This window comes from Nicotiana tomentosiformis, chromosome 8, assembly GCF_000390325.3.
Source record: "Nicotiana tomentosiformis chromosome 8, ASM39032v3, whole genome shotgun sequence".
Lineage (NCBI taxonomy): Eukaryota > Viridiplantae > Streptophyta > Magnoliopsida > Solanales > Solanaceae > Nicotiana > Nicotiana tomentosiformis.
Window position 1 is genome coordinate 22,810,536 of NC_090819.1, and position 13,704 is coordinate 22,824,239.

At 37.1% G+C, this 13,704-nt stretch overlaps 1 protein-coding gene and 1 long non-coding RNA gene across 2 annotated transcripts; one reads left to right on the plus strand and one right to left on the minus strand.

Annotated features, from left to right (window-relative positions):
• Positions 1-675: 675 nt before the first annotated feature.
• LOC104107552 (uncharacterized) lies at positions 676-4,598 on the plus strand. The gene is made up of 3 exons (XR_688826.4): positions 676-868; positions 4,070-4,156; positions 4,404-4,598. It is a non-coding gene; the product is annotated as an uncharacterized lncRNA (long non-coding RNA).
• Positions 4,599-5,011: 413 nt separating this feature from the next.
• On the minus strand, positions 5,012-10,556 carry LOC104107553 (protein trichome birefringence-like 26). The gene is made up of 3 exons (XM_009616385.4): positions 10,146-10,556; positions 9,256-9,533; positions 5,012-6,104 (listed from the first exon to the last, which is right to left on the minus strand). The coding sequence occupies exons 1-3, from the start codon at positions 10,345-10,347 to the stop codon at positions 5,328-5,330; spliced, it is 1,257 nt and encodes a 418-aa protein (XP_009614680.1). The 5' UTR covers positions 10,348-10,556; the 3' UTR covers positions 5,012-5,327.
• Positions 10,557-13,704: the final 3,148 nt, after the last annotated feature.

The window sequence follows — 13,704 nt, forward strand, 5'->3', positions numbered from 1 at the left end:
GAGTGTATTAGAGTAGTTGCGAGAGAGGTATTAGGGGTCTCAAAGGGTTTCTCTGGCGGCCACAAATGTGACTGATGGTGGAGTGAGGAGGTATAAGAGAAAGTGGAAGCCAAGAAAGCAGTGTACTTGAAGCTTATAGAGAGCATGGACGAGGAGGTACTTCAACACCTTTTTTTTAATCTACAAAAAACAAAACTTATATTTCTACACAGATATCAATTCTTACATTAGGGTTGGTTAAATATTCTAAAAAAATAAAGCGAGTATAGGAATCTGGTAAAATACAACTTTTATTTCACAAACTCCTTTTTTTAGTTTTATGCTAGGCATTAACTCTAGTAACAGACCCACAGTTTCCTGCAAATCTGCCGCAGTGAGATGGACAGAAAAGGGGAAAAGGAGAATAGGGAAAAAAGAAAAATGATGTAACTGAATTCATTAATCGAAAGTACTAATTATGGTTTGAGAACCTTTTAAGGACAAATATATAATTTGTAAAGAAAACCCAGTTACTTCTCTTAAATAGGAAATTTTAGTTAAAACGAGTCATTAAGTTTGCATTATAGTATATATAGGAAAAGATACCTTCCCAAATCGCTTAGCAAATGTATGCAATGGGCCTGGCGTGCTTTTGCTGGGTCGAAGTATTGGGCCTGGCAAGTCCAGCAACATTCCGTAGTTAGTAAAATGCTCTTACTTCTCGGTTTCCATTTTCCGAGAGACGGATATTCGGAGCGACGAAGAAAAGGAAAAAGCAGAAGAATCGAAGATGATTTACAGAAAATGGAGTTTGCTAACTGGGCCGCCTGCTATGCTGGGTGCTATTGTCGGTACAATTGTCGTTGCCAATCTTCTTTTCGTCCGGAATGTATGCCCTTTTTTCTCTTTTCCTTCTCAGTTTTCTTTTAAGCAAATTATTTACCATTATAGGAATTAAATGGACCGAATTAAGAAGAATAGTTATATAGGATGCCTATTTGATTTATAGATTGATTGGTGCATTGTTTCTTCCCCATCATATGGAAGTGTTTCACTTGATTCAATAGTCTAATTTGACTCCTATTTTGGAGCTTGATTACGAGTTTCCCAGTTGCGAAAGTGCAAAATATTGATTGATTTTCAGGTATTTTAGTTGATAATTCTTGCATTTTGCTATAAGCCTCCAATTGAGAAAGATTGTGTGCTGTGTGTGTGTGTTTGGGGGGGGGGGGGGGGGTAGAGAGGTAATAGGAACCGACAGTGGTGAAGATAGGAATTTTTCCAAGGGTGTTCAAATTTTAAAAAAGTGAAAAAAATTCCTGATAAAGGGTGTTAAGTATGTGTTATATCCCTCTAAAACGTAATATTTTACCTATGTACACAGTGTAATTTTTCGACGACCTTATGACCATGTGGCTTCGCCACTGGGAACCGATAAAATGGAGTATAGGGTCTGCCTCAATCTAAGATGATGGGAATTTGATTTTTCTCTGGAAAAGTGTAAAAGTGGAAGGTGCAAAGAAAGTTCATGGGGCTTGAACTGAAAAGCGGGACATGAAGCGCATGCTTAAAGTGAAGTGCAAATTTTGTACTTTGATAATCAAATATCAATTAAATTAACTAATTTCAACATTCAATTTAGAATAATGGTGATATTTATCCAACTTCTCAAAGTTGAAATTCAAAGAATTAACCGTTTCTCAGTGGAATCACTTTGTCTGCCGTTCTTTGAAGCGCACATTTATGTGTAGTGCATGGCTTTGCCTATGAAGTTGTGACCCTTCGATTCGCATTGCTTTGTCGCTTGGCTTTAATAACTGCTCTGGAAAAAAGAAAAACGAGCTCACTCATTAGAGTTGTTAGGTTATTATTTCTGAAGTTCTTTTTTCCTGTTTTGGTCTGTTAGTTTTCTTACTTACAATACAACCCCTCTGCCATATTACTTACGTGATTTCAGCGGTACTCCCCTCACATGTTGAGTCCCTTTATATATAGCTACAATTCTCTATGCTGAGTATGTGAATGGAAATTAAAAAAAAATTTATTCTTCAATTCAGTTTCACTTCTCACTTCTGCCAATTTCTCTTGGGTTTCCTTGGTATGATCGCAATAGTTTGCATCACTCTTTCTTCATGTTGGACTCCTTTTCTTGCTCTCTTTGCTTTACTTTCTTTGATTTGTTTTTGAAAGCTCTCGACTTAGGTTTGTAAACTTGCTGCCAACTTTTGAGCTTCATTTTTCTTTTTAACTTATGAACTAGATATCTTAACAATCTCTGGCTAAGAGGCTGAAATGAAAGCATAGAAGCTGGCTGTTTGTGTTTCGTTGAACAGGGGTATGTCATTTTAAACATAAAAGCAGTATCACTAGGTTGCTGACCAAGTCCTAACATTTAGCCCGTTGTTCTGGGGGTATGGCTCTTTTGAGCTATAAGGAGGTTCCATCTCTTAAACGATTATCTTGACGAGCTCTGGATATTTACGTGCACTTCCTGTTTGTATTTATTAATGGGGGAGTAATAATGGAATATTGGGAATGGAGTAATATAGAAGAAAGTATTCACACTATTACAACTTGTTGAGTAGTCACAGCGTCTAACTAGACCGGGTAGACGCTAATAGAGATATGAAGTTTTTAACACATGCTGTTTCTCCAGCTCAGTTGGTTCTAATCAAGAAGTACCTGGCTGATATAAAGCTAAGCATGGTTATTTCTCTTGATTTTGCAAGCTAGTGATATCTATTGTTAGTACTAACACAAGTTTGGACATTCTGCTTTCTAAGGAAACATTCTTTGACATGCTATCGTTAAAGGCACCCTCGTGGCAGTCATAAGCCCTGAAACCAGTGCAATGTATGATGAGCACTTCACCTCGTTTAGGCAGTGATGGGTATTGGCACAAAGGTACTAAGGCACACACCTCAGCGTCCATGGGCTCTTTCTCAAAGAGAAGACATTAAACAATGAGGGGTCGTTTGGTCTAGAATTTCGGATTATACTTATCCAGTGTTTGGTTATTGATATTAGTTAATATTGGTAGTAATATTATACTAAAACTTTGGTATTATTTTTCCCACATTGGATGCGGGATCCCTGAATAACTTTGTTCGCGAACCAAATGACTCCTTAAAGGTCATTGGCAAAATGATATATATTTTAATTAGGATTACAAAATTAAAATTTACTCTTTAAGAAAAAAAGGAATAGGAATTTAAAATACAATAAAAAGTAACCATTAAATCTGAATTGCAAACTTTAAATTACATATTTGTATCTGAACAAAAATAAAGCATATGGTATGAATTTGATTGGCATGATTTTACTTTCAATCTTTCTTTGTCCATATAATTGTTTTATCTTGTTTGTGCATATTTGTATATATGTAAGTATGTATGTGTGTGTGTATGCTATGTATATATGTACACACATATTATCTAGTATTGCAACAAAATGAACCCGAATAGATTATAACATGTATGTAACCTACCTTGCTCCCAGGGGCCAGGGGCCAGGACTTTGGTATAGTGGTAAGTATGCAACGCATGATGTGTAGTTTAAGTGCATGTCACATGTGCAAACCGTACCACAGACAAAGGTTTAGTATTTAAGTGGAGAGGGGTTGTGGGGCGAGTCCATTTTCCATCGAGTTTCAAACCGTGCTCTACTAGTTCTCGGGGATTTCTCGATTATCAAATAAATAAACAAACAAATAAATAAATAAATAAAAGATATTTGTAACCAACCTCAACTAATCTGAATTGAGGTATACTAGATTGATTGATATATTTGTTCATTTATATACTTTTTTTTTTTTGCGTGTGTGTGTAATTACACTTTACATTTAAAATCCTAGTAGATCTTGTGCGCTTTTTTCCGCTTTTCACCTTTGACAATATGGTATCATTAAGGATCAATAGAGTAGTGTACAGTGCTTTTTGCTTCAATTTGTTTTGGTGGCTGATAGTTTTTTACAGAGCAACTATGCATATCTGATGGTTGGCTTGCTGCATATCTCTGTCTTTAAGGTGGTTTAGTTATTTTGATATCCATCTCTCTATCTGCTATATCTTATTCAAAATTTAACTCGCAGGACCCATTCCTTAAGCCAGACCCAAGGAAGCAAGAGAAAGCAGCTTCAACCAAGTAGAGGGATATGTGTCATCTTTGTTGCTTTGAGGTTTCCCCTTTGTTGGATTCATATAATATTTCAGTCCAATAAAATGAAAAATTTCTAACAATAACGAAAATTTTCATTTTATGTTTTGCTGGCTTTTGGTATACTCTTTTAAATGCCCCCCCATGGGCTACTTTGCCAGTCTTATGATGTGATTCAGGCTATGGACAGAATATAAAAAGACCTAGAGATATGCCACATAAAGTTGGAATGTGACTGAACATTTTCTCTGTTTTTATGATGTTTTCAGGTCAGGGATAGAATATGAAAGCACCTAGAGATATGCCTCGATAAAGTTGATATTGAGCAAAAACTGATAGTTTTATGTGGGTTTAGTAATAATGCATCTTGTTATTGTTCCAAGTTTCATAGTACTTGTATAACTATCAATAGAAACTTTACAAGATCTATAGAAGAATGAAGTGGATAGCTATCCCAGTCAAAAGCAGGCATCTCTGTTTTTTTTTTTAACCATTCATGTCCGCGACCCTGATCTGAATAATCTATTTTCGCGCCATAGAAAGCCTATACAGGGGGAATTTAGCACCCCCTATCAAAATGACTTTATTCTTAGAGCTCGAATTCGAGAATTCTGTTTAAGGGTGGAGAAGTCTATCATTTCACCACACCCCTTTTGTCTTAAAAGCAGGCATCTCTGATGATATGATAATCCAATCTTCCACTTTGTCTAAGCAATTTTCTTGATGACGAGGGTGCAAAACTGATTGAGAGCAGCTTAGGCGATGAATAGTTGCGGTAAGTGCGACAGGGACGTTGTTGCCTGCTTTTCTGGTCTTTCGAAAACTAAGTTTTTAGCACGTGAACAGGCCAAAATATTTGAAAATTGATAAAAGAATATGATAAATGGTCGCCTATATATTACTCCATGTGCTAGTATTCTCCCTCTGGCTTTCAAATATGAAAAATGCAGAAATAAAAGGGAATCTCGTACTTTACAATTTATATCAAAGAATCTCCAAGAGAAGGGGTATATTATACATGAAGTGGAAATATATTTATTGAGCCAACTCTGATTTATGTGCAGCAACGCGGCCATCAATATTTGGAAGAAAAATGATTAAAGGCCATCTCAGATTCTTTTTCCTGTGCTTGTAAAAAAATTGCAGATGAATACAGTTCTCTGAGGAAAGAAAAGAATGATGCAATTCCCATTTCAACTGCTGACCAAAATCTCCATCATTAAATCATTCCAAGAATCTATTGGACCAGGCAAGCACCAATGTAGACAATCATTTTGAACTTTTGTGTGTCTATTGTCTCCTGCAAATGGCTGGAATTGCCTGTAGACTCCTGGGTGACCGTCTGGCCGATGCAACGAAAGGAAAGTGGTGTCAAACAACTTTATTGTCAACCCAACTTCAGAACCTACTCTCACTGCTCTCTCAAATTCTTCCAACTCAATTTTACGCATTACCTCATCGATGTCTCTAATGTCAATCTCGCCTTCTTTGAAGGGACCCGTTCTATTACAATAACCTCCAGTGTTCCATTCACCGTTTTCAAAGTGATCTGGTGTCGCGGTTCTAAAGAAAGTATACGCCTTGTGCTTCGATCTTGTGATGTATTTCAGGGTCGAATTCAATGCTTTGCGATATGCATACTCGAATCCAACTTCTGTTATGTTCTTACCAGGGCAATTGTGGCAACCAACAATCTTGCTGTTCTCGTAGTAAACTGCAGATTTCAGGTGCCATTTCCCTCCAGCAATAACTACATAATCGAAATTGTCAAATTGTCGAGTCCAAACATCATCGAGTTTGTCAAGGTGAAGCTGGGCTGTATCGGTTGAAACTCCATTGTTATCTTCGAAAATAGTGGCTTTTACAAGAAAAGGTGACCAAACTACTGAAAGAGTTAAGTCATGAGTTGGAAAATACCATCTTCTGCTTTTGTATTGTTTGTCATGGTAGACCTCATCGCCTTGTTCCTCCTGCACGACAACGTAAACATGAATCCAGATACTGAATTTTTTGATGTACTAGACAACCCAATATAACATAACTAGAACTTGACGTAATCCAGATAGCAATGAATATCCCAGAACGATAGGCAAGCAAACAATAAATGAAAGCGAAGAGCCACTTCCAAAAATACTCAATAGTGCTTCTGTGAGTAAGAGAGTTGCAAAAATACTCATTTTCAAAAAGATGCAGAATTAGCACCGAGGGCGGCTTAGCAGTATTTGTGGCCTAAAGCCAATGTTGATAAGAGGCCCTAAACTTTTTTTTTTTTTTTTTAAATCACACACACATACGTGATATATATATATATATATATATTTGAATTCTATTTTTTTAATATTTTGAGATACAAAATTATTAATAACTTTTTATAATCGATCTCTCCTAAAAATATTTTGGACAATATTAAAATAGTTTTTAACTCTTTTATTTTAGTTTTGAACAACTTGATTCATATTTTTCGTGGCATATTTAAATTCTAATAAATGAATAAAAGACAATATATAACTATGAAGTAAGAATAAAATGAGATGATAATAACACTTGAAAGTTATAATAATAGGATTTAATTCAAGAAAAATGATGACTTGATTTCAAGATATCTTTTTGCTCCTTCAATAACACAAAATGCTTGAAACTTCAGGAAAAAACAAAAAAGAATGCACGATATATGATATCAATAGTACTTTTAAGCTAAGTGGATTTTCGAATAATACTACTCCTACTAAGTTATCAGACTTAAACCCGAAAAAAGCAAGAAAGAGAATATATAAGAGTATAAAGTTATGCGAGCGATTAACTCTTGGACAAACCAAGAAAGAAAATGAATAGTGTAAAAATATGATTTAGTACTACATATTTTCTGATGAAAAAATGGGTAAAAAGTGGAATATAATAATTTCACTTGTTAGATTTTTTGTTCATACAAAAAAAGGTTTGAAAGAAATTCACATTTATAAAAAGTATTATGCTCACTTCAATTAGTTACACATCTATTCTTTCCTTTTATAAAAAAATATCTAATTTTCAAGGTAAAAACTACTTATTATTTTCCTAAAACGACCTATAAACCTATTTTGGTATTAAAAAAATAGGGCCCCCCAAATTTGGGGGCCTCAAGCAAATGCTTTAGAAGCTTTACCCTATAGCCGGCCCTGATTAGCACTACTCTACACTACCCAAAATACTCATTTTTCTTGGTCGAAGAGGAGCCTTGAGCAATGGTAAAGTTGTCTCCGTGTGACCTATAGGCCACGAGTTCGGAACGTGGAAACAGCCACTAATGCTTGCATAGGGTCTGCCTACATCACACCCCTTGGGTTGCGGCCCTTTCCCGGACCCGGCATGAACGTGAGATACCTTGTGCGCCCTTTTTTACTCATTTTTCCTGGTCAAAGGACATCATCACCCACAAGTGATGGAACATGAAAATTTGAGCTGTACTAGAATGGTTGAAGTAGTTTGGTATGATAATAAGTTTTAACTGATTAACAACTTGAAATGAAATGTTTTGACTAGAAAAACTTTACCAGCTGTATTCAAAGACAATATTAGTGTAGCTGAGAGTGACATTACTTATTAAAGCAGTGAGGGCCAATATGAGAAGGTAACCCATCTCCAAAGGAAGGCCAAAATTATGATTTGAGAGATACAACGCCAGCTTATTTAAAAAGACTGTCCCAACAAATTCTAGTGAGTAGTGAATATAACTAACAAGGACAAACAACTTTTCTTTTAGATCCATATTGACCATTTAAGAGCAATTATTGATGTTAATAAGTAGTTGAAAGAGAACATCCAAGTCATGACGAGTTTCACCAGCTAGCAAGTGTTGGACTTGACCATTATTGAAGAATGACATAAAAAGAACAAAAAGCTGGAAAGCAAAGATCAATCACAGATAACACACATAGAAGGCACCAATAAATGGACTTTCTTATTGAAACTTTTCGTCCATTTGTCAGGCTAACTCTAATTAAAGACATGTCTTATGCTGATCTAAACTTTAACTTGGTACAAACAGCAGAATATGCCCTTTTACTGGAATATTTCTTCATACAATAATGAGCTTTTGAGCCTGTTCTTGAGGGATTAGTTTGTCTCAAAGCAAATGAAAATGGTTGATTTGATGTTCTCCAAAAGGAGCCAAAATAGCTGTGGATGCAGAATTAGCACTACCCTACTCATATCTCACATTCTTTTCCTACACCCACGTTGTCATTTAGTTACTAAATGTCTAATTAGTACTAATTTCCTTCATTAAAGAGTTAGTTTGCCTTCTCACCTAGTTTGAGATCAGCCAAATGAGTGTTTTTTGCATTGTTTACTTGAAATTATTTTCATCTAGTCTGGTTTGCTCTTTTACATTTACTAGCGATGTTTTCGTTAGGTAAATTCTTTGCACTCTCAATCAACTAGTGGAATCAATAGATCAAGAACCTCTTTGGCCTCTGTTTTAGCTTTCCCTTACTGTCAACCCCATAACCTTGCAAACGCAACCTAGAACCACTACAGCCAGTGGCGGATGGAGTTCATACAGTACGGGTTCATTTGAAACCAGTATTTTTGACTCAGATCTTGAATATATTGTAAAAATTTCTCTAAAATTTTAGCAAATATGAACTACATTATGAATCCATAATTTTAAAAGTAAACTAGTTTAATGCTAAGAATCTTAAAACTTGAACTCCTAAAGTTTAAATCGTATATCTGCCTCGGACTACAGCCTCACCCCATACATAGAATAATAGAATTAGCCTAAATAAACAGACCAAGAACCTCTTTGGCCTCTGTTTTAGCTTTCCCTTGCTGTCAACTCCCACAAACTTACACCCATACAAAACTATGCAACCTAAAACCAGTGGCAGATCCAGGATTTTCACTAAGGGGATTTAGAATATAAGAAGTAAACACACGACGAAACTAAGAGGATTCATCATCTACGGTATATAATTAAAAAATAATATTGACCTTATAGGAAGGGGCTAGGACGAACCCCATTGCCCCCCACCCCAAAAAGCTCCGCCCTGCCTAGAACCACTGCAGCCTCACCCCAAACTTAGAATAGTAGAATTCAAGTATTACTCTGATAATCTTGGCTGTTCAAGATTGAAAATGTACCTGAGAGAGAATGCAAAGCAATGACTGTACATGATTGCGCATAATTGAATCACCAACGAAGGCTAATGATTTGCCCCGCATCATATGAAGGAACTTCTTGGGATTGAATTTAGGTAGCTCACAATCTTTGGGTTTCCATCTCCAGTAAAGATAGCCAGTATCAGGCCTCCCATTTCTCATACAATTTTGGTGAGCTTCAATTGAATAGCAAGTGTGATTAGTGTAAAATGGACCTGTGGTATCTGGTACCCAATCTCCTTTAAATAAATCGCATTTTCCTGCAAAATTATGGACTATCATCAGGTCAATAACTCTTCACAGAATTAACTTGTAAAATATTTACAACAAACCGATGAATGCAAGAAATCAAGGGGTGTCAGTTGAAAACCCTTCGCCGAAAATTACACGGTTTTAGATAGGTAAAAAATATTTTTTTTTATGTATATATACTATATATTGAATCCCCTCATGTATTTATTTCTTTAAACTTTAAAACCCCTTAAAGAAAATCTTGGTTCCGCTACCGCAAGAAATGGATCTTTCATAAGTTTTTTTTTTAATAAAAAAAAAAGAGGAAATATTAACTGAAAAAGTTAAGTTGGTTATCCCAGTAATCGTCTTTTACCATAATTATTCCTTTTTCCTTTTCTTGAGGGCTTTTCTCACAAAACAGCAGAATTTGATGAAAGACTTGTTCTTTCAACTCCAACAAACAGAAAATCAAGCACCATGTTTCTCTAAAGAAGTGAAAGAAAACCACCCACGTCATTTTTACAACAAAATTCAAATATAGAAAAAATATACTTAAAGAAAAAAATAAGGAGAAATTAAAAATGAAGAAGGATATTTGAAGAAGCAAATTTTTATAACAGTGGTAAGATTGAACTAACCATTTTGTGAAGTACTTCTGTCCATTGTAAGATCAGTGGATGTCTTGTTGGAAACAAACACTGTGTCAGTGGAAAACTGTACAAAGCTGGACAAGAATAAACGATAAGCAAAACCCATCAACAGAAAACAGACAGCAAACTTTACAAAAACTGCAGAGAATTGCTTCTTGTAATTAACGTTGTTGCTAATCACTGCCTTCATGATTTTTTGGTCTCTCAAAAGTGTCGATATGTTTTGAAAACAATAATATACTAATACTAAGATGATGTTGTAATAATAATATAATGGTATAAAGAAAAATGTGACAATTGAGTGTTTATCCCAATTATATTCCAAACTAACTTTTAATAAGAAAGGGAAAAAATATGGGGTTTGTTGAGAATGAATTCAAGGAAATAATAACACGAAAGAAGGAAGAGAAGGGTATAAAAGAATACTATTAATGTAGACTTCAGCTAAAAGCGACGTGGTGGACTAATGTGTATTCTCATGTTGCACCTCATCACGTGTTTGCGCTAAATTTGAAAGCTAGGACGAAATAGCCTACCTGATTTTGCTGTTTTATTTTCTTTTTGTTTATGCATTTATTTATATTTAAGATCCACTAACTCGATCGTAATTAAGGGTGGCATGTGGGCCGGGTCCGATCCTAAGTGGGTTTTGTGAGCCCGATCCTAAGTGGGCCGGTCCTATGTGGGTCGGTCCTAAGTGGTCCCGGGCTTTGCGGGCTTCTTGTTGGAACCGGTCTGGGATCGGGATCACGAACTAACGGTCCCGGGCCTATGTGAGCTGGTCCCGGGCCTATGTGGGCCCAAACGGGTCTATGTGGGCCTAACAGATACTTTTTATTTTTAAATTTTTTTTTATAGAAGTTAGAGAAAAAAATAGTAATAAAAATATCTAAGGCAATTCCTTGTAAATTATATTATAGAATTGTGACCTAAATTTTTTAATTCAAATTTAAAGACAAAAATAAGTTATATTCGATATATCGAATATAACTTATATATATATAGCTATGGCCCGACGTCGGACGTGGCAGGACATGGCCATGGCAGGACGTCGCCATGGCAGGACATGGCAGGGCGTGGTCGTACTTAGCCATGGCCCGACGTCGGACGTGGCAGGACATAACCATGGCAGGACGTAGGACATGGCAGGACGCAGGATATGGCAGGGCGTGGCCATGGAACGACGTCGGACGTGGCAGGACATGGCCATGGCACGACGCAGGACATGACAGTACATGGCAGGGTGTGGTCGTACGTGGCCATGGCAGGACATGGCAGGGCGTGACCATGGAACGACGCAGGACATGGCAGGACGTGGCCATGGCACGACGTCAGACGTGCCAGGACATGGCCATGGCACGACGCAGGACAGGACGGGACATGCAGGGCGTGGTCGTACGTAGCCATGGCCCGACGTCGGACGTGGCCATGGCAGGACGCAGGACATAGCAGGACGTGGCCATGGCACGGCGTCGGACGTGCCAGGACATGGCCATGGCACGACGCAGGACATGACGGGACATGGTAGGGTGTGGTCGTACGTGGCCATGGCCCGACGTCGGATGTGGCAGGACATGGCCATGGCATGACGCAGGACATGGCAGGACGTGGCCATGGCACGGCGTCGGACGTGCCAGGACATGGCCATGGCACAACGCAGGACATGACGGGACATGGCAAGGTGTGGTCGTACGTGGCCATGGCCCGACGTCGGATGTGGCAGGATATGGCCATGGCAGGACGTAGAACATGGCAGGACGTGGCCATGGCACGGCGTCGGACGTGCCAGGACATGGCCATGGCACGACGCAGGACATGACGGGACATGGCAGGGTGTGGTTGTACGTGGCCATGGCCCGACGTCGGACGTGGCAGTTGATGGATATATATATATATATATATATATATATATATATATATATATATATATATATATATATATATATATATATATAATTATAAAACAATTGGGGTTAAAACAAAGTTTGGGGAGGGGGGAGGTTAAATGATTATTTTATAAATAGCCAACGGCTATTTTGGCAGATAAAATGGTCATATTTTAAATTCCATAACGGCTATAATGTGGTAGATTTTTTTATAAAAAAAAAATTAGCCGTTGGGCCCGGATAGGCCCGTTTAGGACCGCTAGAACAAGCCCACTTCCCAACCGGTCCCGGTCCCGGTCTCGCGGGCCTCGCCTATGGGACCGGACCACTACCCAGCCCACTTCCTCACGGTCCTGGTCCTATCCGATTAGGACCGTTTAGACCCACCGCCCATTTGGGCTTGTGGTCCTGGGCCGGGCCCGGTCCTAACCGGCCCACATGCCACCCTTAATTGTAATGGAGCTAGGTGAAGAGAAAATGAATCAGTTGAATCGCATTTGTAAAAATTACATTGTATAATAAGATAAAGTATTCTTGTTATACACATTATCTTCCTCATATTTTACTTGTGGGATCAGGGGCAGATATAAAGTTTGGCCCTGTACTTGCAAAACAGAGCATAAATTTATGTGTAAAATTTATTAAAATTGCAACAAATGGTAGATCTGATTTTCTTTTATGCTTCTTTTCAACACCTCATTTTTTTTGTTGGTTTAAATCTAACTTGAATCTAGCTCTAGCTCGAGAGAAAATTGATTTCAGCTCTGAATGTTACATATTTTTTTTCTGTATTGAAATGGCATGTTAAACAAGTGGAACTTTTAGAAATGACTATTGTTTGGAGGCTTATTGCTGGGCGTAGCTATAATTTAGCTAATCACATTTTGTAGCTACTAATTGCTTGTCATGGGATGTATGTTATTGTATAATTCGATTGTATACACTGTATTCAATTCGGATGTATTCCGTTCTTATATATTTTATATTGTATTCAATTTCACTGTATTGAATTCAGTTGTATTCAAACAACAAAAAATCAAGAAATGGGGTGTATATCATTATTCAATTTGGTTGTATACACTATATTCACTACAAAAAAACTGGAATTAGCTACGAACGTCGTCGCTAATCTGTCGCTAAATCACCCGTAGCTAGCAGAATTTCTTGATAATCTGTCTCTAAATGAGATTAGCGACGGATTCTTCTGTTTAGCTGCATAATTTGTCCGTCGCTAAAACTAATTTTTTTAGTAGTGATTCAATTAGGCTATATTCATTCTTAACTATTTTAAATTATATTCAATTTGACTGTATTCAAACAACAACAAATCACAAATGGAATGATATTCAGTTGTGTTCAATTCATTATATTCATTCGTAGTTGCTTTTACACTGTATTCAATTTACTGTATTTAATTCGGTTGTATTCAAACAAGAAAAAATTAAAAAATACAAGGATCTACCATAAAAAATAACCTTCGAAATACATAAATACATGCGAAAATACAAAAAAATGTATTTGTATTGAAAAATACATAATGGACTCAATAGCAAAGAAGAGAAGAAAGTTCGTCGGAGATGGCGTCTTTCGGCCAAGCAAAACACTGTATACATTGTATTAAAACTAAAAATGAAGACGAACAAAGAAGGAGAAGAGGCGAT

Excerpts from the sequence above, each read along its gene's own strand:
- LOC104107553 (XM_009616385.4), bottom strand. The coding sequence starts at position 10,347 with ATGAAGGCAGTGATTAGCAACAACGTTAATTACAAGAAGCAATTCTCT. Across the intron at positions 9,534-10,145 it reads CAGAAGTACTTCACAAAATG|GAAAATGCGATTTATTTAAA; the intron begins GTTAGTTCAATC and ends ATAATTTTGCAG. Across the intron at positions 6,105-9,255 it reads TGCTTTGCATTCTCTCTCAG|GAGGAACAAGGCGATGAGGT; the intron begins GTACATTTTCAA and ends GTTGTCGTGCAG.